We start from the raw sequence: 25,241 nt of genomic DNA, 5'->3' as shown, positions 1-25,241 counted from the left end.
ACGGCTTTTCTCATGTGGAGTTACGAGGGTCGTTCAAAAAATAAGTTTCAGTGCCTCAGCAATCGCGGGAAAAAAAAGTTAGGACAAAAAACAAGGTGATTTTCGTAATTTACGTTTTATTTTCTATTTTTCTCTACATAATCGCCGTAAAGTTCGAGGCATTTTTCATAGCGTGGTACGAGTTTTTCTATTCCGAGAGCGAAGTGCGTAGCGTCGAACTTTTTGAAGTACGATGTAACTGCGTCACGAATTTCTTCAGTGTTATCGAATCGTTGACTGCCGAACGCCTGTTTCATCAATCAATGTTTCGAATCGATTTCAGAACAAACTCATCGATTTTCAAATGATCGATTCTTATCTTGATATGCGGAATAAGCGTTACGAGTGTTGTTGTCTTTTTCGTAGTATTTATGTGAATCTGTTTGACCTTCCACCTATTGGAGGGATCGAAGCTGTTGCTTGTCATGCAAACATCAGAGGCAAAGACCTCTGTATAGTCAGCTTGTATTGGCCTCCGAAAGCTGCGGTTAGTCGCAAGCAACTTGTTGACATGTGCTCACTCCTTCCTGAGCCACGATTGATCTTGGGAGACTTCAACTCTCACGGAACTGCCTGGGGGGAACAGTACGACGACAATCGTTCATCGTTGATATATGACCTTTGTAACAGCTTCAATATGACCGTTTTGAACACTGGGGAAACAACACGTGTACCTAAACCTCCTGCCAACCCAAGTGATCTTGACCTCTCGCTTTGCTCGAATTCACTATCGTTAGATTGCAAGTGGAATGTAATCCAGGATCCCAACGGTAGTGACCACTTGCCAATCAAAATTTCTATCACCAATGGGTTGAATTCTTCTGAATCAATAAACATGGCATACGACCTCATAAGACCTATTGACTGGAAAAAATATGCGGATGCGATTGCTCTATCAATTCCAGAGATGGTTTGCCTCCATTGGAGGAGTATAACTTCATTTCTCGTTTGATCTATGACAGCGTGGTTCGCGCTCAAACGAAACCCATCCCAGGTTCCACTATTCGTCGAAGGCCTCCCAATCCATGGTGGGATAGCCAGTGTTCCAAGCTTTATGGAGATAAATCGAATGCATTTAAAGCTTTTCGGAAACGTGGAACCATTGAGAATTTTCAAACGTATTTGGACCTTGAAAATCAATTTAAAAACTTGATCAAAGGGAAAAAACATGCTTATTGGCGAAATTTCGTGGGAGGTTTGTCACGAGAAACGTCAATGAAAAAATTATGGAAAGTGGTTCGAAACATGAGAAATCGTTCTTCATCCAATGAAAGCGAGGAATATTCACATCGATGGATTTTTAATTTTGCACGAAAGGTTTGTCCCGATTCCGCTCCAGTGCAAAGAATTATTCGAGATATACCACAAGATAGGTGCGATCTTGATTTCGAATTTTTGATGGTAGAATTCTCTCTTGCTCTTCTTTCATGTAACAATTCTGCTTCAGGGTCTGATAAAATAAAATTCAACTTGCTAAAAAACCAATCATTTATTTATTTTTCTCAACATTGAAATCAGTTTAGCAAACATGTAAAACGAACTGATTTTGATGATATGTGATATAAACTATCCTGCTTCATGGATAGATCAAAATGCACAGAGGAATTGATGTAGTCAGGAAAACAAACACGGTTGGGAATATACGAGGAAGGATCAACCTGCATGGAGACGAATTCATGATATGAAGCTCATGAATCCAGAATGAAAATTTAGTTCGATCAGCTGCTCAAAAGCTGTGCTCCCGTGGCCGAGTGGTTGCGTCATAACTAACATGCCGGGTGTTCGGGTTCGATTCCCGTTCTGGTCGAGGGAATTTTTCGTCAAAGAAATTTCCTCCGACTTGCGCTGTGATCACGCGTATTCTAGAGCTTGCCACTCAGAATGCATTTAAGGCGTGTTATTTGGCATAGAAATCTCAACTAAGTACTAATAAAAATGACGCAAGTAATACTACGTTGAGACGGCGAAGTTCCTCTAGGAACGTTAGTGCCATTGAAGAAGAAGAAGAAGCTGCTCAAAATTTCCGATCACCAATGGGTTCATAACCTTACACCGGATGAGGAACCGAAGAGATAATAAATTGAAGCGATCTTTTAGTGGGAGTACGCCTGCCAAAACCTCGAGACTCATGGTATGCGTTGAGGGCATACATCCCAATGCAATACGGAGACAAAGATACTGAATTCGCTCGAGTTTAATGAGGTGTGTTTTGGCAGCTGATTGAAAACAGAAACTGCCATACTCCATCACTGAGAGAATAGTTGTTCGATACAATATTATAAGATCTTCGGGATGGGCTCCCCACCAGGTGCCGGTAATTGTACGGAGAAAGTTTATTCTTTGTTGACATTTTTTACTCAGATACCTAATATGGGCCCCCCAAGTACATTTGGAGTCGAACCAGACACCAAGATACTTGAATGACATAGCATGAGTGATCGGTTTACCCAAAAGTTGAAGCTTTGGTTTTGCTGGTCTATGCTTCCTAGAAAAAAACCACCATCTCTGTTTTCTCCGTGGAGAATTCGATCCCTAGACCAATGGCCCAGGCTGAAAAATTGTTCAAAGTATCTTGTAAGGGTCTTTGCAGGTCGGATTCGTTTGATCCAACGACAGACACCACTCCATCATCTGCAAGTTGTCTTAGGCTGCAATTTTGTGTAAGGCAATTGTCGATGTCGCTTACATAGAAGTTGTACAAAAGGGGGCTTAAACATGAGCCCTGGGGGAGTCCCATGTAGGAGACCCGACTTACTGTCGAATCCCCGTGAGAAAAAATCAAATGTTTCTCACAAAGCAAGTTATATAACATATTATTAAAAAAAGGCGGCAGACCCCGAGAGTGTAATTTGTCTGACAGGACCTCTATTGAAACTGAATCAAAGGCCCCCTTTATGTCCAAGAATACTGAAGCCATTTGTTTTTTTCGGCGTAAGCCATTTGAATTTCTGAAGAAAGCAACGCAAGACAATCATTCGTCCCCTTGCCCCTGCGGAACCCATATTGTGTATCTGAGAGTAGGCCATTCGTTTCAACCCATCGATCAAGGCGAAACAAGATCATTTTCTCCAACAATTTCCGTATACAAATGAGATGCTTAGAGGTGAATAAACTGAAAAGTTTAGAACCTCTATAATTCATCACGTTCGTTGTTTGCACGAAAGGTTTGTCCCGATTCCGCTCCAGTGCAAAGAATTATTCGAGATATACCACAAGATAGGTGCGATCTTGATTTCGAATTTTTGATGGTAGAATTCTCTCTTGCTCTTCTTTCATGTAACAATTCTGCTTCAGGGTCTGATAAAATAAAATTCAACTTGCTAAAAAACCAATCATTTATTTATTTTTCTCAACATTGAAATCAGTTTAGCAAACATGTAAAACGAACTGATTTTATTTACAGATATAAGTTCAAAAAATTGCAATGCCCAAAAAAGCCAATACTCAGCTATGTCCGCCACAGAGCCGATACGGTCCCGACGAGGCCCTTGCAGCCAAGTGGTCCACCAGAGCACAAGTCCAACCGCCAGCCTTGTTTTGGATTGACTATGAATACCCTCATTCAGAGAAATCGAGAAAATTTCCTTTACGAAAAATTCCTAGACCGGCACTTAAAAAAACTTTCAATTTAATATCCTTTATAGCCAGTGTATGATATGTGATATAAACTAAAATAGGGCAAACATCGACGCAATCGACCCAATATCATATCAAAACTACCCAAACTCTACCCATCGCTAGAAAAAAATGGATCGGTCACTTCAACAAACTAATGTCAAAATATGATGGTTAGTACAATTATCCCTGCAGTGAGTAGATTGAGTTCCATCTTGGATAAAAAGCAGAGAGTAACTGTTGATGAGATGAGATGCTTATTTTTTTATTAATCCGTTTATTTTTACAGGCTCAGTTACATAAGTTTAATGGAGCCAAACTCTTACATATATTTCAACTAGCATATATCAACATGTTGTTTCCTCAATTCTATGGTTAATGAAATAGGAAACCGATTACTCGCGGTCGACTCGAGTTTAGAAGGGTGACACATTTTCATTAGGAAAAGGATGGGATGTAAGGAGTTGTGTGTTTACACTCGCACTCACATTCACATTCACATTCATTCACACTGACACTTCACACTCAATTCTTAAAACTATCCTTACATCTAATATGTATTTACAATTTAACTTATTCTAATGTTAGTAGGAAGGGAACCGATAGCTCGCGAAGGACGAAAAGGAGGGGAAAAGGATGTATGAACAATCACACTCGAAGATCGATAGCTTTAAGGAAAACATATATTTGGGACATGTAATCAAGGTCTAACCGAGCCAACACATCTCTCACCGGCACATTGGGCTGCCTTCCTCTAGCCCGAAGGGAGTTCTCTAAATTCGATCTGGCGACAAGATACAACTCGCACGACTAAACAACGTGTTCGATGTCGTGGTAACCATGGCCACAACCACAGAGATTGCTGTCGGCAAGATTAAAACGAAAAAGCAGCGCGTCTAACGAACAGTGATTGGACATGAGTCGGGAGAAGGTGCGAATAAAGTCCCGACTCAAGTCCAGACTTTTGAACCACGGATTGAGGCTAACCTTAGGGATAATTGAGTGGTGCCACCGGCCCAATTCATCTTCGTTACATTTGCGTTGCCAGTTAACGATGGTATTTTTACGAACTAAAGAATAAAATTCATTGAAGGCGATTTGACGCTGATAAATTTCGCCTTCAATTGCACCTACCTTTGCTAATGAGTCAGCCCTCTCATTACCCGGAATTGAGCAATGTAAAGGGACCCAGACAAAGGTAATGACATAACAGCGTCTGGATAAAGCACTCAAAATTTCTCGTATTCTCTCAAGGAAGTACGGCGAGTGCTTTTCCGGCCTCACTGAACATCCGCTTCGACAGAGCTTAGACTATCCGTTACAATGTAATAGTGTTCAACAGGTCGTGAGGCGACGCTGTCCAGCGCCCAGTGTATTGCTGCCAATTCAGCAATGTACACTGAGCAAGGATACTGAAGACTGTGTGAGGTGCTAAAAAAATTGTTGAACACTCCAAATCCTGTGGACTCATTCATAGAGGACCCATCAGTAAAGTACATATTATCACAATTGACCATACTTTGCTTCGAAAATCTTAGGAACGATCCCCGATCGATGATAATCTGGAATTCCATGGATATCCTGCTTCATGGATAGATCAAAATGCACAGAGGAATTGATGTAGTCAGGAAAACAAACACGGTTGGGAATATACGAGGAAGGATCAACCTGCATGGAGACGAATTCATGATATGAAGCTCATGAATCCAGAATGAAAATTTAGTTCGATCAGCTGCTCAAAAGCTGTGCTCCCGTGGCCGAGTGGTTGCGTCATAACTAACATGCCGGGTGTTCGGGTTCGATTCCCGTTCTGGTCGAGGGAATTTTTCGTCAAAGAAATTTCCTCCGACTTGCGCTGTGATCACGCGTATTCTAGAGCTTGCCACTCAGAATGCATTTAAGGCGTGTTATTTGGCATAGAAATCTCAACTAAGTACTAATAAAAATGACGCAAGTAATACTACGTTGAGACGGCGAAGTTCCTCTAGGAACGTTAGTGCCATTGAAGAAGAAGAAGAAGCTGCTCAAAATTTCCGATCACCAATGGGTTCATAACCTTACACCGGATGAGGAACCGAAGAGATAATAAATTGAAGCGATCTTTTAGTGGGAGTACGCCTGCCAAAACCTCGAGACTCATGGTATGCGTTGAGGGCATACATCCCAATGCAATACGGAGACAAAGATACTGAATTCGCTCGAGTTTAATGAGGTGTGTTTTGGCAGCTGATTGAAAACAGAAACTGCCATACTCCATCACTGAGAGAATAGTTGTTCGATACAATATTATAAGATCTTCGGGATGGGCTCCCCACCAGGTGCCGGTAATTGTACGGAGAAAGTTTATTCTTTGTTGACATTTTTTACTCAGATACCTAATATGGGCCCCCCAAGTACATTTGGAGTCGAACCAGACACCAAGATACTTGAATGACATAGCATGAGTGATCGGTTTACCCAAAAGTTGAAGCTTTGGTTTTGCTGGTCTATGCTTCCTAGAAAAAAACCACCATCTCTGTTTTCTCCGTGGAGAATTCGATCCCTAGACCAATGGCCCAGGCTGAAAAATTGTTCAAAGTATCTTGTAAGGGTCTTTGCAGGTCGGATTCGTTTGATCCAACGACAGACACCACTCCATCATCTGCAAGTTGTCTTAGGCTGCAATTTTGTGTAAGGCAATTGTCGATGTCGCTTACATAGAAGTTGTACAAAAGGGGGCTTAAACATGAGCCCTGGGGGAGTCCCATGTAGGAGACCCGACTTACTGTCGAATCCCCGTGAGAAAAAATCAAATGTTTCTCACAAAGCAAGTTATATAACATATTATTAAAAAAAGGCGGCAGACCCCGAGAGTGTAATTTGTCTGACAGGACCTCTATTGAAACTGAATCAAAGGCCCCCTTTATGTCCAAGAATACTGAAGCCATTTGTTTTTTTCGGCGTAAGCCATTTGAATTTCTGAAGAAAGCAACGCAAGACAATCATTCGTCCCCTTGCCCCTGCGGAACCCATATTGTGTATCTGAGAGTAGGCCATTCGTTTCAACCCATCGATCAAGGCGAAACAAGATCATTTTCTCCAACAATTTCCGTATACAAATGAGATGCTTAGAGGTGAATAAACTGAAAAGTTTAGAACCTCTATAATTCATCACGTTCGTTGTTGATGAGATGAAAACTAAACTATAAGCTTCTAAAAATATGAATACTCCTGCGCACGGTTTGCGCCATCGAACATACATTCTTTCTGACGAGGATTTTGGATTTTGGAGAGATTAGTCGATGGATCAGTTCGTCAGAGTAATGAACAGAATCAGGTGGATCAAACCAGTCTCTCTGGAACAACTTCAATGGGATTGTTCGATGCTGAAAAGTCATTCGACAATGTCTGGTAAAATGGTCTGTTGTTTGACTAGATCAACGACATTTTCCAGGCCTCCAGGCGCGGCAGGCAAAAACATGCTAAAATGTTTCAATCTAAAAATTGTGTTAATTTGTATGACTGATGACTTATTCCTGTTTACAGTGTATTTGTTTCTGTTTACTTCTTTACTTGAATTGTATCGGTACATCGTAATTGTTCTATTGTAAATTTGTTCAAATGTAGGTACACCAAAGAAGTGATTATGATTAAGTTCGCTGCTCGTCCAGAAGAAGCCGAAGGAAATTGTCAAAGCGGTAGGATGCCATTTGGTCACATTTTATCGAATCAAAAAATCTCTACTGGATTGTCCTAAGCAGCGGAAGTAGGAAAGTGTAGATCCGGGATTGACACGTACGCACTACGTTCCATCGGGAAACTTTCCACGAAAGCTAACATTTCTGGAATAAATCCGTGCAAAGAATGAACAAAAAAGATTTACACGCATCTTCCGGAGCTAGAGTGAAATTCCAGCTGATATTGGAACAGGTAAAGGAATTACAAGTGACTCATTCGAAGAAATTGCTTTCTTAGTTGAAGGAGGAAAAAATAATAATCCTGTTCTCCAGCTGTTACGCATCGATGATGTATCCAACAGTCGATTAGCGCGGTTTATTTAACCGGTGTATTTTAAGGACCGACAAATTGATGGAAAGGTTTATTATAATATAGTAAAAGTAGAGAAATGGAAGTAAGCTTCAATTTCAACTACCTCCGAATCGTCACGATGAACAACTGGAAGTTGAACCATTTAGTTTCAAATCCTTGCGTTACGGTACGTGACGATTGGATTAAACATAAGCGGAATTTTGATCTAATCGTTGCGGCCACCGGTGTAACCGATAAAAGTCACATCCGAAACATTTTTCTCGCGAAAGGCGGGCCGAATATTCAAAAAGTGTTTGCACCTATTCCTGGAGCCGACGTGAAGAACGGAATCGATTCATATGCGGTAGCTATCGAAAAACTATACACTTACTTTGCACCCAAGCAACACGATACGTTTGAGAATACCCTGTTCTGGATATTCAAATCGGGTGCAGAAGGGACCTTGGTGATGTTTATGATCCGTTGTCAAGAGCAGTCCACCAAATACGTCTTCAAGAAGTTTTCTAAAGAGAGCAGATCCATTAGCGTTATCGATAAAGTTATTTTGTTTGTTCCAAGTGATTTAAAAGAGCAATTACTGCGAAATGATAATCTTAAAATTGTTGAAGTCACGGAAATAGTGAGCTCATATGAATCGGCCATGCATAAGACTCGAACGATCAGCTGCTCTGCTGGTGATATTTCTGAGAATGCTATGTTGGGTCGAAAGGCAACCAGCTCCGTCAAAAGGATTCGACCTTCGACTTCCAGTGTCCAATGGGAGATGAAGAATGCGACAAATGTAAGAGCTTCGAGTACTTTGTCAGTCAATGAAGAACAACCGGTAACAAACGCCCAAGACAGGGATGGATCATGAAGCCACTACACCGAGTTACATTATGCGAAGGTTGTAGATTAGTTAAACTACTACCAAATTGGCCAGAGCCTATGTCATGCCATCCACTTTCGAATAAGCTGTGGGCGCCATTGACTTTCATGGAACATTACCGGATGAAGTGTATTTGTTCGTTATAATTGATTATTACAGTCGGTATAATGAAGAACAATTGATGAATAAGATTTCAGCTAAAGAGACAGTTTCCAGATTGGACAAAATATTTACTAGACAGAGAAATCTTCGCACAATTGTTTCAGACAACGCCAAACAATTTGTCAGTTTGAAGAATACAACAAGGCATGCAATTCTCCTCAATCATTCGATGCCTTACTTGCTTCAGAAAAGCGGCTTCAGATGACCTACAATTCTAAGAAATACGTTGTGGTGTCTCGGTCTGGTCCTTGGGTAACTGTAGAAGATCCTGTAAGTGGAAAGTTATATGATCGAAACGCTGCACATCTCAAAAAGGTGACCCCGTTGAATCAACGCCGTTGTCGGCCAGTAATGGAGTTGAGGAATCTCCGAGTAAAACTGATAACGAAGTGTTTCGTCCGTCAAAGATGAGTTTCAGGGATTTGAGGTCGAACCGCTACCCAGGGTATTTCCTCGAGTATCCCTACCAGAGCAACAGCCGCGAACACGAACGGAGCCAGCGAGATTCGCAGATTATCAACTGTATCATTTTATATCGTAAAAGGGGGAGATGTGGTGCCTGGATACGATCCTGGCACTGATTAGATGAGGGTGAGAGAGATGAATACGAGTCTGAGGAGAACTGTCAGATGGGGGTTATTGAATGCGGAAACACGGAAAACAAATAACGTACTTTGTACTTTGTTTTTTTTTCTCTATTATAGTGACTTTCGGCTGGTTTGTCACTTTTACTTCCATTTTTGAAAGAATGTTGGGAGTGAGAATTGAACTCGTGATCTCTGTGTGAGAGGTATAGATGTTACCACTACGCCAGATCGCCTTCTAGCACTTTGTACTGACAAAGTAATTGGTTGTAATTCAAGTTATTGAACTATTCAAAATATCACAATACCTAAAGCAGGTGTTAGCTTCCCGGAAACAAACCTATTCCACCAAATGTAAACAAACAACAGATATTTCGATCTGAAGCAAGACCCTGTCAGTAGGAAAGCGCATTCTGTTCACAATTTCATAAACTATGAAGATGTCACTGGTCGTGGATAGCTCAAATCATACAAAATCCAACTTCGACGGAGCAGCCCATCTTGCACAAACGCCTCCAACTACTTCAAATTGTAGAAGCCGCGCTGGATCATTCGAATTGTGATATCGTACATTTTCTTAGAATCTTGGTATATTCGCACATTGTTTTCGGATCCTACATAATTCGTTCTAATTGTATCGATCAGATGTTAAACTAATAATCAAAAACCAAAACACAAACAATAATGGTAAAATTGTTCTAATTTATTTTAAAATCAATTATTCTACGAAACGATACAGGACAGGACTGTAACTAAAAACCTAAAAACCTGCAAAAATAAGCCAAAAATGTGGAAGCTTCTGGACGTGAAAGTGTAAACGTGATGAGCAGAAAGCGTTTAAATAGTGATGTTCAATTGAGTAGATCAGCAAAACAAATGTAAGCACAAGGTCTATTGATAAAAACAGGATACATTCAATACTATACGTAAACATTCGTTTGTGCCGTCCGAGGCAGCATTAGCGAATGACAAATAATTTCAATTGAGCTAATTTGATTTTGCTAGAACTGGAATCATACCCGGAGGAGTTGTTTCTCTTACTTTGCCAATTATTTTCTAATTTTCTGGTTTGAAATTTAGTCTTTCAATTACACTTTTATCCTACAGATAAAATCCTGACAACTAATACCATGGGGGAAGGGTGGTGTTATGCGATGGCGAGGGTAATAGATTGGTGAAGGTTCAATGCTAAGACAAATGGCAGTGGAGATGAAAGATACAGAAATGCGATACAATCATTAGCTACACAGAAAAAAGATTTAAAATCGCTAAAACCAAATTTTAGCTGCTACGTGCGTTGTGGCCATTGTTTGTGGTGGTGTTTGTAGTGGTGGGATTAGTGGTAGTGTTGTTGGTGCTACTAGAGGTGCTATTGTTCTGCACAGGGTCTACAACTTTCGTAACGTTAACCATGGAAACGGACGGCGAAGGCTCTTCGCCGATACAACAAGCAATGAATCGTCGATATAGGCCCACCTCGCCATCCTCCAGCTGCCGGAGATCGTCAGCGTTTGCCCGTTTCGTCATTTCCGGCATCACATCGTCGAGGATCTTGAGCTCGCGGCGGGTAAACACCAGATCCAGTGACTTTCGGATACCGATCATCACTACCAGCATCAGCGGGAACAGGATCGAAGTGCTGGAGAAGGACTTGATCACCCACAGCATGATGAGACAGGCCAGCTGTATGAGCGTAAACAGGTGCACGCGACGGATGGGAACCTGGAAGGAATTGTAAGATCATAGGCACAATTTTACTCTGTAGACAAGGTAAGACTCACCTGTCTCAAAAACATATAGTCCGGCTGATACTTTATAGGCATTAACATGATCAAAAGACGATCGAAGAACTGAAGACCCTTAAGGGATGCTGAGCCCATATACAAAAAGACGCCATATAATACTGGCATTGGAATGTGAGACAGCAGTGGCGTCAACAGTACTGAACAGCCAATTGTTAAAAAGATTAAAATATGGGTAACACGTTGTTCGCAAACTCCGAGGAACTGAGGTTTTTCTCCGGGAGCAGCTGTTTCCGATTCTTGCTTGAGTGAATTGACATGATTAATACTGAGTACGGTAGCGGCAACGAACCTGAAAACATAATCCGAACGTTACTTGGTTACCGAGTAATGACTGCTCTGGAAAAACTTACCATGGTAGTCCCATGATTGTGCAGATCTGTATGAGCACAGCCAATACAAACAGATCCAAGTGGTAACCACAGCCTTTCTTTAGCTTATGTTCCTTCCTATTGATTATCACAGCCGTAATTTGCTGATCCATGAAGATCAGAATGGTACCCAGTAGGGCGGGCAGTACAGCGAGGGCTGAGGACCAGATCGGATTTTTCTCGTGGAATGGTTGAATGAGCCAGCCCCGATCCGGGATAGTGGGTTTAAACTCCCGCGGTACTTCCAACTTCGGTGTCGGGACATTGGTGAAGAAATCTAGCGAGCTCATCGAAAAGATGGCAATGATAACGGCAAAGTCACTAACGAACTGCCGGACGTTCGCGGGGAAGAAAAGCGCATTTTTGAAGTCCTTCAGAATCACCGAAATGATGTAGGTTCCAATGAACAGGATGATGGACATCAGGAAGACATCGGAGACGTACTCTGTTTTGTAACAATCGCTCCCGGTCAGGGTTCCGTTAAGAAGCTGCTCATGAAAATAAAGGTTATTCGAAGATTCAGCAAAGTATTCCTATGTTATCAGTTACCGCGCATGTTCTGCTGTCGTACTGCGTCCACTCGTGAACGACATCGGTTGATAGTGCTGTCCCCTCTGGCGGTAAGCAAGAACAATCGTACGGTGCACCTGCCGTATTCAATGGGAATTCTTTTCCTATATGCAACACATTTTCAACGGCTTTGTAAATAAAAATGAACGCAATGAGGCAAGCAAAATTTTCCTCAGTGAATCGCGTGATGTAGCATACGAATGCACTCGCGTCAATGGCGACCAAAATGATCAGGATTATTGTCACCCATGTGCCGATCCAGAATCTATCCGAAAAGAGAAGTTAAAAAGCGCGCTTTTGCTGTAGTAAAAATTGTACTCGAAAAAAAATGCAACACTTTCTTTTGTATGGATAAAACTTGATAAAAGTTTGGGAAAAACTGTTTAGAGTGTAATGTTTACATGTGTGAAATTTCGTCACAATCCTTCAGGTGGTAATCAAGATGGCTTCTACAAAAAAGTTTGGACGTGGTCATGGAAAATCCAGGCCAGTCCCACAAGCGGATCACGAAATAATTGGGGTAGACCATTCGACCGTGTCCTGTGTGGTAAAAATGTCGGAGCGGGAGCGGAAGAGAAGCGAAGACGACCGTTCGCGTGAAGGCAAGGAGGGATCACTTCTAGCGCAATTTGAACCTTTCGTTTCGGGACGTGGCCAAGAAGGTCGATTCTTCCGTTTGATACATCCAGCATGTCTTCAAGATAAGGAAAGCGTCTAACCGAGCCGATAAACAGAATACAATGGCCAAATTCGGCGCCATGAAGCTGTACCGTGAGTGATTGGTGTATCGGTAATGCATCGCAATGGACGACGAGACGTACATTAAAGCGGATGCCATGCAGATCCCCGGTCTGAGGTTTTCCATCGGCAAGTCCTGCCTGGATGTTCTGGAAAAATTTCGGGGAAGAAGGTCGACAAATTTGCCAAGAAGTACTTGGTGTGACAATCGATCTGTGGGTAAGTCAACAGTAATCCTACGTCAACTTTGTGGTTATGTCGAAGATATAATCCACCCATTTTTCATTTCTAAGAGTTTCAAAAATATCCGACTTAAAATGAATTTTGAAGATCATTTTTATCTGTTGCATTTTTTTCGACTACGGTCTTTAAATAGATCAAAATTACCTGAAAGTCAGATAGTCCCATCCAACTCGTATACAAAAATCGTACACTATGGTCTCGAACACCAGCACTGGTCCGGTGGAACCCAGAATAGTCAGAGGCTGACCAGAGAAGAAACCATACCCGATGCCGCACACAAATCCCGATACCAACGATTCCATCGCGGCGATATTGTTACCGGTAGCCGAGCCCAACAGGCCTCCGAATGTGATAATCGGCGAAAGACAAGCAAAGTACAGGAAAATCCAGGAGGCAACACACTGCAACGAAAGCCCGTCTTTGAAGTCCGACAGATAGAAAGGCCTCTTTCGCTTCAAATCGTTCACCAAACCCCCGAACAGCCGCCCTGTTCGGGAGAGTCCGGACTCTTCACGCTGTCGCTGTTCCTCCTCTTCTTCGTCGATTTCTTCCTTCGGGTTTTTCTCTGGTGGCCGTTTACGGACCTCCTGAGACGGTATGGCCGCCGGGGGTTCTATCCTAATCGATGGGTCCCATTCACCCGGTGGAAGCACGGTGACGGCATCCAGAAACTCATCGACACCCGCTAGTAAATGCTCTCGCTTTTTGGCTCTGTATGCGACCTCATGGAATATTTCGTCTGACATCAGCGTTGCCATAGCACGCCCAATTTCATGGAAGCTGCTGTGGCTTCCCGGTGGACCCAACAGGATGAAGATGAATCTGCAACGAACGTTCAATGAATGGAGAACAATTGTTGAATAACATTCAGAATTAATCTACCTTGTGGGAACCGGAACCTCGGTCAGATCACCCATGACGGAGGCATTATTCAGCCTCAGGAATGCGGCAAGCGTTTTGTCCAGAAAGTCCACCTCGCCGACGAGAATGTTGCTCGCTTCCGCACCTGGAGGTATTTTCCTCATGAAGTGCGTGTTCGACTTGTGTTCGCCATTCTGCAGCTCGCCGGAGCTGGCGTTCCGTGTCATTGAGACATTACTGGGACTTTGGATAAGATTCTCCCCTGGAAGCAAACGCGCAAATTCGGTTAGAGCCGGATTGTTGAAGTTTGTAGGATGCCATTTGTTTTTTTTTGTATTAGTGAAAATAATTTTGAACGTTCTGTGTTCCACGTGAGTTGCGAGGAAATTAGTTTGGGCGGGGTTTTCCAAGTTATACATAAAAAATATATCACGTTTATTGGGGTCTACATGTTAATGGTTTCAGTCTAGCAAATGAAGCATATTTTATAAATGAGATAAAAGTAATGGAAAAATCAACAATAACAATCAATTTATAGAGATATCGGTATTAGGTTTAAGTGTTTATGTTGTTTTACAGGCAAACCTGTTTTTTGTGCGGTTGCTTCTTGTGTGATTTCTCATTTGTGTGACTGTTTAGGTGCGATTTTATTATTTGTAGGATTAGTTTGTGTGATTCAAGACCCGATGTTATGATAAAATCGCACAAAAAGAGTTGCACAAACGAGGGATCCCGCCGAAAACGACCGCACAAAAACAGGTTTGCCTGTATTCCTTTTAGGTTGAAAAAAGTGAAACTCAGTTATATGGATGTTTTGTTTGGATAATTTTAAAATATATTTCACTTTTAGTATTGAACAGGCCCGCCAATTCAGACGTGGCAAAGCAAACGCATATAAAAACTACTGGTGTTGATCGGACATGTTTGATGTATGACTGATTGTTTCTGATTTCTATAATGGGGGGTCACTCTACGAAAAATGTAACGATTCATTAAGAGATTTCAAACGCATATTCCTCAAAATCGTTATTGCGACATATGTTCTGTTATATACCATTAGACAGAAAATGTATACAGAAAATTTTGCTTGAAACACGAACAGAATATATAGTTCAAAAATTAAACAATTCGACGATTAAAATGGGTATACTCACGCATATAAGATTATGATAGCTTGAGTAGTCGCGATCTTAATATTATGTTACCCATATATGTCCTCCTTAGAAACCCTCTTCACTTTCTCGACTGCACTTGTCATTTTCAGCTTCTTGACAAAACCGGGTCTTTGGGTTTTATTGAAATTCTGAAATCTTAGATCTCCAAATTATATTTCATCATGAAAATTTCTGGAGCGAGAATTTTCGGAGATTGTTTTTATCAAAAAAAGTGTAAAATAGATATAAACCATACATGGTGGAGAGTCCCATACTTTCATCAGCAAAGTTTTAGTCCGAGGTATTGACAACAGAAAAAACTATGAGAAGGTGAGAATATAGTCAGATTTGATGATATAGTCAGGATGGAAAGATGTTTTAGATGTCTGGGCTTTGGGCATCTCGAGAAGGAATGTAGTGATCCTAATAAATCAGAGAAAGGATCGTGTGGTAAGAGACTGTACGAAGCGACTGAGGGGAATACTTTGCTAACAGGATAATGAAAACGACCCCGTAATGGGAAGCTTCTAATGACCTACACATAAACGGGCGATGACAGACTAGCGGTAATGGAAGCAACCAAGATCAACCTAAATCATTGCGAAGCAACGCAGCATCTGCTATGTCCCTCGATGAAAGAGGCGAAATGCGATGTTGCAATCATTGCTGGGCCGTCATGAGTTTCTCTAAATAATGCTAACTGGGTGACGGATAGAACAGGAATGGCTGGGATACAAGTTATAGGCATGTAACTCATTCAAGAAGTGGTGGGAAATTTGTATGAAGGTTTTGTGATAACAAAAATCAATGAAATTTTCGTGTGCATTATACACGAATGTTGCGTTGTAACCAGAACTTATGACAACTTTGGTTGTACTCCTGCATGAGTTCCTCATTTGTGATGATGATAATCAACTTTTGTTGCATTATCACATTGGCTCATTCCATGGCTGTGATAGACTACGGATTTATTATCCACTGAGGAATTTGAAAATTTTGAAGATCCTAAAACATCTTAGTGAAATATTTTTGTAATGTGTCCAAGTGAGTGACATATGATAATATAACATGGTCTTGAAGCTTTTGAGATAATTTTGACAAATGGGGAGACTGTGAATATTCTTTTCTGCTTAAATTCAATTTTTAAAGTTTTGTCAGAAAGGCCTATATCTTAATATTGTTTCAATCAAGTTGAAATCATCACCATGTAGTTGAAACACAAATTCAGAATAACTGAAAATCTCGCTAAGCAAGAGCCTCCTGGTGGTCAGTGAACTCCAGCGTGTAGAAGTAATCGAGTAGAGCTTTCGTCGTTTTTCTCATAGAGCTGAGCAAATAATCGAGTGTTATGTGATATAATAAAGACTGATGCGATCTAAGACTCAGATTTTCTGCTACTAAATGCTGTCTATGAATCACGCATTTATAGACATTCTTACATTGAATATTTTATTTATTATGTGCATTAGGGTGCCAATGAAGATGGTCATCTCTAATTTCAAAAAGTTACCCCATAAAAATTGTTCTCTACCTCGAAAAAACACCCTATGCCAAATATTAGCTCAATCGGACTTGAGGGAGAGTGGCGCAAAGCGGCCAAAGTTTGAGTTTTTTGAAAATCGAAAAATCACCCAAGGAATCGAGATAACATTAAATCTCGACGAGTAATGCGATTTTAATTCGTTTTTCAAAAAAAAACTCTAATTTTAACGTCTGTGATACTGATAAATGAAGTTCGAATGAGCTAATATTTTGTATAGGGTATATAATCGTGCAAAACCACATTTCGCAGCAAGTTCCGAATGAAAAATCGATTTGACCATTCACAATAAAATTCTACTGTACAAATCAATCATCTCTTCTCATTTGGACTTTTGTTCTTCCATTCTATTTTTAGCCAATGACACACAAATATCGAGGTTACAGCGCTTGGCTTATATTTTTGTCTTTAATATGTCGAACAGAGCTTCATTGCTGGGTTCATTGTAGACTCGCCCAGCTGGAGAAAAAATCTGTTGGTCTATAAAAAATTGAATAATATTTTTCCCTCTTCGCGCCTCATCTCAAGCAGAGCCATGCAATTTTACTTCAATTGACACATTGTCGCTCAATAATGAGCATATCGCCTTTCAATTTGCTGCAAACTCGTGCAGACTGAAAATAGTGCTACTCTCTCTTCACGTTCACTTCACCTTCATACAGTATCACGAATATCACTTCACCTTCATACAGTCTCGCTTAGCTTCACGTCCATTCCTCTCATTGTTTACAGCGGAGCGAAATTATCAAATCGCCAAATGAAAATGAATGGTTTTTCGAATGAAAGAGTCTTATTACAAATGAAAATTTCGTTGAAACTTGAACCTTATTCACTGAAACTAATGAAAACGACGATTTGAAATAATGTGCAGTATATTAGCAGGCGTAATCAGTAGTGGGCGCGGGTTGAAAGACTAATGTGCCCTAATATGCATCTTACAATTCCACGTTTTTTTGAAAGACGGTCCGGGGAAATCCAGTTTGGAGAAATGAAATCGAATGAAACTTTGAACTGAAGGCACTGATCGTCCTTTCACTTGTGAAACTGAAAGCGACATGAAGTCCATTCAAATGATAATGAATAGGACACTTTCAATCGTCAAGTGAAAGCGCCTGCTTCCAAATTCAAAGGAAATGACAGATGAACGAGAAAAGAAAATTGAAGTATCGATGTTTCAGTATGCGTTGTGAATACATACAATCGAAATTAAAATTGACTGAAGAGAAAGGAAAGCATTTTGAAAATTATTTTCAAATTACTTTATTCTAGTTCACTTTATTCAGCCATGTAAACACGTTGTAATTTCTTGAATTAAATTAGAAGATGAATTGAAGATATTGCATATTGACCTCAGGGGGTTACCACTTTGAGAAACCCAGATCTAGATCATTGTCAATCGTGGGATTGATGTATACTTTCCTGACATCTGAATTGGCGGACCCTGTATGACGGGGTCGTGAAACGCAGAAGATTGACTGTTACAAATTGTTATTTTTCGGGGAAAATTGTGAGCGTCGGACTGTTTTTTTTCCTGTTTGTGTAATCCCTTGATTGAGTTTAGTTGATTACTTCACTTTGATGCCATGGGGAAAATTGATAGGAAGGATAGGAAATGAATCTCGCTTGTTTGTTGCTGAAGCTAACGGTAGATTATTGCCGTAGGATAACGCTGGTCGTTCAACATGGATGAGTGATTATTTCGGACATCCAATCATGTATAAGTGTGGCGCTATCCCTCGTGTGTTGAGTGTGGGAAGGGATGGATTTACTGGCACAATTTGTGCCCCACAAACGTCAGTATTCTAATCGCCAGAGAAATAGTCATGCTGTTGGCTGCACTATATCTACAAACGTTGCTACATTGGTGCAAAATAGAACAACTGGGGTGTTAGTTTACCCGGCAAAATACACGTGTGAGAAATATCAGGTAGAAAGTGGGTTTTGTGGAATTATTGATTAGCACTGAAATGACCTATGGCAAATTCTTCCCGATTGTACCGAAGGTGAATGGAATGTTATTGTATGCAGAAGCTTTATCATGCATGCGTGCAGATGATTGCAATAGAGGATGGATGAATCATAAACGACCAAATCGGTGCACTGCCTGTCGAATCCTATTAGTCATATCAGATCGATTGTAGTGTAGAATAATTTTCTGTATTACGGAAACCATTTCGTTACAAACGTACGAAATGCGTTTGCCAGTATGCAGATTCGGTATGCTGGCGACAATCAGCGATACTAATTTTAACTATTAATTTTCTCCAATCAGATTTTGACGAGGCGGCACAGCAGTATTTGATGGGTGGATGCGATGATAATACTGTCGCAAAAGGTCACGCAAATGACAGCTGACGTGCTTGGTAAATGGAATCAAGGTCTAAAAAACGCTTCCTAATCACAAAATATCCGAAACGTAATTTCGTGCAAAACAAAATAATTTTCATATCCGCGCCACTATGTGCATTGGAACTGAATCGTCGTCGGAATTTTTAATGCAATTTCTCTACGCGTTGTTTGAATTACGTGTTCACGCAACACTAACCCGGAGGGAAGCGGGATGAAAGAAAATGTGGTATTGTATTTTGTTGTTTGGGTTTACCGGGAGCTTTTCCAGGCACGGTCAAATGTTTTCCGCTGTTGCCATTGCTCGGTTTGCCGGTGGCGGTAGCATTAATATTGCTACCGTTGCTGGCACTTTTCGACACCGTCTGGGGAGAAGCTTGCTGTTGCTGATGCTGGTCTTCAACTGGAAAAATAGATGTTGGAGGTTTGGGGTCTGTTAGGAGCGTTTCGTTAATTGGGGTTATGGTTATAGGGCGGTAAAGCCGGAGCATTGTTTATATTGGAACATATGTTTTTGGTGTGTTTATGTTTGGGTTTTGCATGTCGTGTTTGCAGCAGTTGTTTAAGTTATCGCCCCAATTGGTGGGCTCGACGTGAGCCCGGTGCTATTGTGCGTAATTGCGAGATGTGAAAAAGGATGTAACTTGTATATTTGTTCTTCTAATTTAATCTTTGGGATGGTTAGAATGAAACACGGAATGTTAATTGACAGTTGTCGACAACATCAGAATGTGCTGTGGTTGTTTGTAGGCATATGATGTTTAAGCACATTTTATTCAGGAAGAGAGAGACGCTTTCCACGAAGTATCGGTTTGAAGCTTTCGACAAAATCATAAATTTCTTTCAATGAGGATCGTTTGGAAAAAAGATATACATTTTCTCAATGAAGAGATCGGTTTCTTGCGTGAACATTATTGAGATCTATTACTATGAAGCAATTAAATGCCGATTTCACCGGCCGCTAACCCACTCCTTTTTATTTTTAAAAAATATTTTTTGCACACGTCAGAAGCTACTCAAAATGACAATTTTTACAGGCGTATCCTTCAACTTATTAGAAAGCCAATTAATGATGAATAATAATCCAATCCACACAATGGATTGAAAGCAACGCAACAACAATTTTTCCAACTTAAAGATTTTATGTTTACCTAGTTCACGAATCGCCCCAACTTCCTCTAGAATATCTAGAAAATCCTCTAGAAAATATATTAAAACTACGCGGAATTAAAAAAAATATATATAAAATTGAAAATATACGGCTTTGTCTTTAAAACTACGTAAATTTAATTTAGTTTTGGATTCGAAATTGAGTATACATTAACAAAATAAGCCCAGCGTTACATGTATTTTGCTTGTAAATAAATGACAATATCGTTATACTTTTTAGTTTATTTACAAGCGTTCTCGTTGTATTCATTCATTCCGTCAAGCACAATCTGCTTTCCACCTCTATTCAATTCAGCTGCGCTCATTCGCAAACAGTTCGCTCGCAAACTGTACTTTCGAAATCAGTTCGTTCCAAATAGTTCACTCGCAAACTTTTCGTCCGGAATCAGTTCGTTCGCAAACAGTTCACTCTCAATCAGTTCGTTTCAAAAAAGTTCACTCTCAATCAGTTCGCTCCCAAACAGTTCACTCGCAAACAGTTCGTTCGGAATCAGTTCGTTCGCAAACCGTTCGCTCGCTATCAGTTCCTGTGGCGAACTACCGTTCTTTAAAAAAGAACGACAGATCGTTCACTATTTTGTTATTTTGTACCGTTCGTGAACGGTTTGGGCATCTCTTCTCCTAAGTCACTGTAGACTTAGTGGTGCGTCTGTTCTTCCTGTGAGGAGTGGTACCCTGAAAACGTCTGAGCTTCGAAGAAGAAACGGACAACTCCTTTACTTTGTTTTGGATGTTGGGCTTCGTCTTCCCGGATGAAAAGTTGTTTGTTTGCAACAGGCTTATAATGTCCAAAATCGACAGATTGGTTTCACGGTTCCAAAACGCGGCAAACTACCATTTGTTTCTGTTTAGAAAGGCGTTGAAAATAACGCTCTATATTGTAAAACGGATGTTTTACAGAGTGTCGTAAAGCTAAGCACGGATAGAATGTGCCGAAATGTTGATCACGCGTCTCAGCAGGACAGAGTGCAGTAAACAAAAACAACGAATCTGGTTAAGAACGGGAAAATTTGACCTACTTTTTGGTCAAAGATGAATGGCCTCCTAGTTTTATGATCTAAACCCCTTGGATTACTTCGTTTGGTCATATATGATGTCGAATGTGAACGAGCAAAAGGTGTCTAATTTGGTTCTGTTCCCCCGAATTCGGAACGGAATGCCGGTGGAGGTTGCTCATGCCGCTCGCGACGGGTTTGTAAAACATTTGAAGCTGGTCAAAAAGATTGAAGGTGGTATTATGCGAAACATATGCTGTAAATGATCAATGTATAAAATGCAAAAACACGATTTTCGATATCATTGATGGATTGAGTCGTATATCGGAAGTTCGAGCATCGTACTATCGCTGTATGCAACATTTTATACGCTCAGCAAACATTAAATCGTATAACTAGCGTTTATACAGCACCGTATACCCCATATTCAGGGCGGTATATGATGCGCCTAACTGGTATATAGGGGAGAGGGAGATAAGTTGGCGAGGGAGGCAAGATGACGAATCGGTAATTTGACCCGTTGTAATGAAGGTAGTGCCACCTACTTTATACTGAAGATGCATCATAACAAGGCCAAACTTTGTACTCGGTAACTCTGCCGAAAACGTTATCACAAAAAAAGTGAAAAATAAAAATGAGAAAAATTTTGTTATTTTTTTCAAATTTCATTATCAACTTTATGAGAAAAGTTAAAATTTCAAAATAATTTTATACATGATAAAGGTACTCTATTGTACATAATCTGTTTGTTTCCGGCGAGTTTCAATCATGAATTTTTTCCAGCTAAATTTATTTTATCGAAAAAGTCGCTTGGGGGCAAGTTGGCGAACTGCAACATTGTGTTAATTTTTGGTTTTTTATTGCAGATGGTTAGAACTTATAAGCGAAAAAGAGACCAATATTAGTCGGACACCAGTTTGGAGAATGTTATGAAAGCTATAGAAGAAGGTTTGTCTGTTCTGGGTGCTTCAAAACAGTTCGGTGTGCCAGAACCAACTTTGAGACGCTATCGACGAAAATACCCAGACAAGGAGGTTAGATTTTCAATTCAGCATTTGCGTTCCCATGTTCTTTATGCAAGAAATATTAAATCTGTATCAATTTCAGGATACGTCGTCCAATAAAGGCCGCCTTAAAGCCACATTCAGGTCCAGCTTAGAAGAATTGCCTATTCGTTTGAGGTTAAAAATGGCATAGAGCACCCTTTCAAAGGAACATGCGCTGGACGGACATGGGTTGAAATGTTTATGAAGGCTCATAAGCTATCGTTGAGAAAGCCAGAAAATACCTCAGCAACTCGATTAATGGCGTTCAATAAAGAAAATTGTGACTTATTTTTTCGAACTTTGGGAGATTTACGAGCTCAGTTCGTGGAGGCGATCTGGCGTAGTGGTAACATCCATGCCTCTCACGCTGAAGGTCCCGAGTTCAATTCTCACTCCCGACATTCTTCCAAAAATGGAAGTAAAAGTGACGAACCAGCCAAATGAGTTGAAAATCACTATAATACAAATAAAAAAAAAAACGAGCTCAGTATCTTTTTTCTGCGTGTGACATTTACAGTGTTGATGAAAATGGCATTTCCACTGTTCCAACCAAGGATAAATAAATAATTGTTATTATATTTTGTTGATTTTTAGGTGACCAAACCATATTCGCCAGCTTGCCTCCAGGCATTCGCCATCTTGCCTCCACGTGGAGGCAAGATGGCGAATTCGACACTTCTTGCGCAAAGCTTTTGGGTGGACAAGTTTTTTAGTTTTTTTGCCCATCCAATAGATAATATGATAGAAAACACTTCAGGCTATATGAATCAGCATTAACATTTAAAAAAAAATTATTCCTAGATCCAGGGCTCGCCAAAGCTTAACGTCGCCAACTTGCCTCCCTCTCCCCTACATGCAAAAGAGGAGGTGATAAAAATTGATGGCAAATCGTGCGAATTGGTTTGGACAAATACACTATTTATATTTGCATCTTCTACGACTATTGTAGTATACGATTTATTGCAGGCATACAGAAAAGCAAATGACGGAAAATATTTGTGTAGTCACAATCACATTTATAACCTCACGAATTGCAATTTCTATATGTGAGGATATTTATAATTGTAGTAACGGGAATTTAGTAAAAAATGAGAATTTCTTCAGTGATATAATAAAAAAAATTAAAGGGAATTTGGAAAATCGTAAATTTTTTTCGATGCCAAATGACTTATAAATGAATGAAACGTCGAGATCTGGTGTCATCCCGAAAAAAAAATTTTCGGCGAAAATCGACCTTCTGGGACTTGGCCTGATTGGCAATAAAGGTATGGTAAAAATTAATTAAATTAAAAATTAAAAATTAATTATCGAATTTAACCCATTGCGGTCGCATTACGTTAATTTTAGGCCAAACATTTTTTATTCGAGATGACATCAGATCTGGACGTTTCATGCATTTTTGAGTCATTTGGCATCGAAAAAAAACTCGATTTCCCAAATTGAGACATTTCCGATTGCATGTATTGTTTTACGCTCTTACGCTTTCTAAGGATGTTACAATGGTAGAATTTTTATGACTACACTGGAGGAAAACATTAGTAAATGCAGCTACCAAATCTTTAGTAATCGAAACATTGGTAAAATGTACACATTTTTTGTACATATTACCAAAGTCTTGTAAAACTGATGTCAAATTCAATGTACATCCCTACCAACGTTTCGTAAATTTTACTTCATAGCATTAGTAACCTTGAATATTTTCATGCTTAGCAACTGTGTGTGTGCATTCGCCATTTCTTTAGTGGAAGTGGAGCGATTTGGAGGTAAACATTTTGTTTCTGTTGATTCATTGTACCTAAATATTTATTTTATTTTGTAGAAATACCACTATTCCACGTATTGCGGTTGTTACAACGTAAGCCACATCAAGGAGAGCGGAGAGCGTACGACATGCATTATCGAGGAATGGTGTTTCGACTTCTCGTCCGACTACGTAGGTGAATAAGTGGGTATATGAAAAGCGCTGATGGCCCAACTGCCGCTCACAACAAACTTCAACGAAAACGAAAAACTGCAAAGGTTTGTGTGAATATTAATATTAGAATATTAATAAGAATAAAATTATTTGAACACAGCTTTCGATTTGAAAATTTATTGTTCGATAAATATCGTTATTACTGTTATTATCCCTTTACAAATGAGGGCCAACATCTTCATTGATATTGCCCCGAAATTGAGCCAACATTGGATTTACAAACCGTTATTTTGTTTGAAATTTATGTCTACCAATTTGTTTTGGTAGAATGAACTAATAATTAGTAGGGTCGAAAATGACTAGCGAATTGGTAATTTTTACCAAAAAATTTGTCGTATTTATTAACTATTCCTCTCAGTGTAGGTTTGTCTATTCACTAAGTTGTTGCTAGCCAACTAACTTTCTAGAAAAAATAAGAAGAATTAACTGCACTCTTGAACAATATTAACCAAAAGTTGAGTTTATTTCCAATTTTGAATCACCCGGAATATGTTATAATCCTGACGAGTCATGTCTGGCGAAAAAAACGGGTAGAGAGGTCCTCCCTGTTTACAATGACAGGCATACAGAAGCCCACCCTGCATATTTAAAAACTTTTCTTAATATCTAAACTATTTCGTCAAAAACTAGTACCGTTATTTCATAGAATTGTATATTGACTATAACTTTTTCAAGTCATAAACAAGTTTTGCCATTTTTGTTAGATTTTGTTTACATCCTTACATGACTTCTCTCTTGATGGCACTAACGTTCCCAGGTGAACTTTCGCCTTCTCAACGTAGTTATTACTTGCGTCATTTTTATTTCTAGTACTTAGTTGAGATTTCTATGCCGAGAAAATCTCTCGAAATCTCTCGGCCAGAATGGGAATCGAACCCGTACCCCCGGCATGATAATGTGTGACGCTAACCACTCGACCGCAGGAGCACAAATGACTTCTTTAAAGTGTGCGAATATGCGATGAAAAAAAAATAAAAGCCCTTCCGAAAAAAATAATTTAAAAATCATTCAAAGGCCTTGGGTAGCCACTCGTTTCCAAATGTTATGATAGCTAGGGCTGTGCGATATCATTTACAACATTTCAGTGATTCAGTTGACGCGATATATACAAAGTGTTGTTTACGTTGGCACAT

The 25,241-nt window shown here is 40.0% G+C and overlaps 1 protein-coding gene and 1 long non-coding RNA gene across 20 annotated transcripts in view; one reads left to right on the top strand and one right to left on the bottom strand.

Annotated features, from left to right (window-relative positions):
• Positions 1-25,241, bottom strand: part of LOC129779246 (sodium bicarbonate cotransporter 3) — a 125,610-nt gene that overhangs the window by 3,957 nt on the left and 96,412 nt on the right. For 11 of the 19 annotated variants that reach the window (XR_008743607.1, XM_055786622.1, XM_055786621.1 and 8 more), the window contains 7 exons: positions 19,122-19,325; positions 13,904-14,144; positions 13,166-13,843; positions 12,020-12,305; positions 11,453-11,958; positions 11,079-11,391; positions 10,774-11,019 (listed from right to left, as the gene is read on the bottom strand). Coding sequence is in view for 18 of the 19 variants with exons in the window: in XM_055786622.1 (XP_055642597.1) it covers positions 10,774-11,019; positions 11,079-11,391; positions 11,453-11,958; positions 12,020-12,305; positions 13,166-13,843; positions 13,904-14,144; positions 19,122-19,325 (2,474 nt within the window). In the remaining variant the exon portion in view is untranslated. The remainder of the gene's footprint in view (positions 1-10,773; positions 11,020-11,078; positions 11,392-11,452; positions 11,959-12,019; positions 12,306-13,165; positions 13,844-13,903; positions 14,145-19,121; positions 19,326-25,241) is intronic. The other 8 variants (XM_055786628.1, XM_055786626.1, XM_055786630.1 and 5 more) reach the window with 2 other exon arrangements.
• LOC129779249 (uncharacterized) lies at positions 7,213-24,199 on the top strand. The gene is made up of 4 exons (XR_008743609.1): positions 7,213-7,331; positions 7,395-7,563; positions 21,954-22,121; positions 22,195-24,199. It is a non-coding gene; the product is annotated as an uncharacterized LOC129779249 (long non-coding RNA).

This window comes from Toxorhynchites rutilus, chromosome 3, assembly GCF_029784135.1.
Source record: "Toxorhynchites rutilus septentrionalis strain SRP chromosome 3, ASM2978413v1, whole genome shotgun sequence".
NCBI lineage: Eukaryota > Metazoa > Arthropoda > Insecta > Diptera > Culicidae > Toxorhynchites > Toxorhynchites rutilus.
The sequence above is the reverse complement of the archived record's forward strand: the minus strand, read 5'-3'. Positions and strand labels throughout refer to the sequence as shown.